The sequence below is a fragment of the Helobdella robusta genome, assembly GCF_000326865.2.
Source record: "Helobdella robusta unplaced genomic scaffold HELROscaffold_26, whole genome shotgun sequence".
Classification (NCBI taxonomy): Eukaryota; Metazoa; Annelida; class Clitellata; order Rhynchobdellida; family Glossiphoniidae; genus Helobdella; species Helobdella robusta.
The window spans coordinates 1,584,684-1,586,547 of NW_008704349.1; the positions used below are offsets into that span (position 1 = coordinate 1,584,684).

At 28.8% G+C, this 1,864-nt stretch overlaps 1 protein-coding gene across 1 annotated transcript in view; it reads right to left on the reverse strand.

Annotated features, from left to right (window-relative positions):
- The window catches only part of HELRODRAFT_173423 (hypothetical protein), a gene marked incomplete at both ends in the record, with an annotated part of 3,227 nt that extends 2,170 nt beyond the window's left edge, over positions 1–1,057 (reverse strand). The window contains 2 exons of the mRNA XM_009020030.1: positions 218–347; positions 1,029–1,057. Of these exons, the coding sequence (XP_009018278.1) occupies positions 218–347; positions 1,029–1,057 (159 nt within the window). The remainder of the gene's footprint in view (positions 1–217; positions 348–1,028) is intronic.
- Positions 1,058–1,864: the final 807 nt, after the last annotated feature.

Below are 1,864 nucleotides of genomic sequence, written 5' to 3' on the forward strand. Positions count from 1 at the left end.
ATGATATGGTTTCTCATAATGATATAAATTTATAAATTTATAAAAGTTTATACCTTGTGGGATCCCAAGTTAGGAGCAAAGTTTTTGAGACCACATTTCACTGATTTTAACTTTTCAATCAGNCTTTTTAAAATTAAATTAAAAATAGATTTTATTAAAAAAAAGTAAACCATATGATAAAATTAAAAACTACTAAAATATAACACCAACAACCAACATCATCGTCAGGAGATTGCTGATTAATGTAGGACAAATTCCTGATCAACTGGGATATTTCCTGATTGGGATTAGCATTGGAATTTGATTTTGACGACATTGCTTTCTTGCCTTCCCTAATTCTGTGCGATCTGTGCGATGATTAGTGATTTGATTAGAACTGAATAGTAATCATTTGTACTTGGAAGTTTAGTCTCAGTACTTAGTACGTATAATAAGGATGTTTCATCAAATATTTTTTCAAAATAAATTATTAATAAAAACTTTTTAAAACAAATTTTTTCCTATTTATTTGATATTAATATTTATTTGTTATTATTATTTGTTTAATAATAATAAAAACTAAAAATTACCTATTCGTCCCTGTGCAGTATCGACCACCACGTGTTATTGTTAGCATAGAGTATATAACATCTTTTTCTCGTATTTTAATAAATTTAGTTTCTTTGTATAAGAAAAATTTATGTAACACACACACACACACACACATATAAATATATATAGATAAATATATATATAGAGAAAGAGAAAGATAGAAAGAGAGAGAGAGAGAGAAAGAAAGAGAGAATGAAAGAAAGACAACATTATTGATTTTATTAAATAAATGTAGATTTAAAAAAATTCCTAGACAATATGTATGTGTCTTCATGAATGATCACTTTATCCATCAAATCACTCCACCATCCATCCATCCATCCATCGCAATCACCATCACTGTCTTCGTGATAATCCCCAAAACCTGAGTAACCCGTATAATAATAATAATAATAATAATAATAATAATAATAATAATATTCGTATTTCGAATTCACTTTCCAACTATTCGATATGTCCTGACCATGGTCAGGAAGTTGCAACAAAGACAAAAAACTTCTCGTATTATTTGAAAACATTTCTAACACAATTCTTAGCTCTGAGATTCTTCACCTTCTTACCTGCTTATTTAGGTTTTGTTATCTAGTTACAATTATTTTCAAAGTCGAAAGTTATGTCTCAAGACCAACTGACAGCAAAACTCATTGAGGAACACGGTTGGAGACCACGAAAATTGTGCTTCACAAAAATAATCTAATGAATTGCTTGACTGGGTGAATTTAACTATCATACTAAAAATCTTCTTCTTCTCTTTCTTTCTCTCTTTCTTTCTCTCCCCAAACGTTGTCACTATCTCATACCACACTCGCCCATTTTTGCTTCAAACTCCTTTTAAAGTCAATTGCGATCAAAAGAATGAATGATTGTGAAGCTGAACAATGAAAAATAAGCATATCACCGACGTTCAGTCATGCGTGAATCTCGAAATCACGAAACATACATACATACATACATACATACATACATACATACATACATACATACATACATACATACATACATACATACATACATACATACATACATACATACATACATACATACATACATACATACATACATACATACATACATACATACATACATACATACATACATACATACATACATACATACATACATACATACATACATACATACATACATACATACATACATACATACATACATACATACATACATACATACATACATACATACATACATACATACATACATACATACATACATACATACATACATACATACATACATACATACATACATACATACA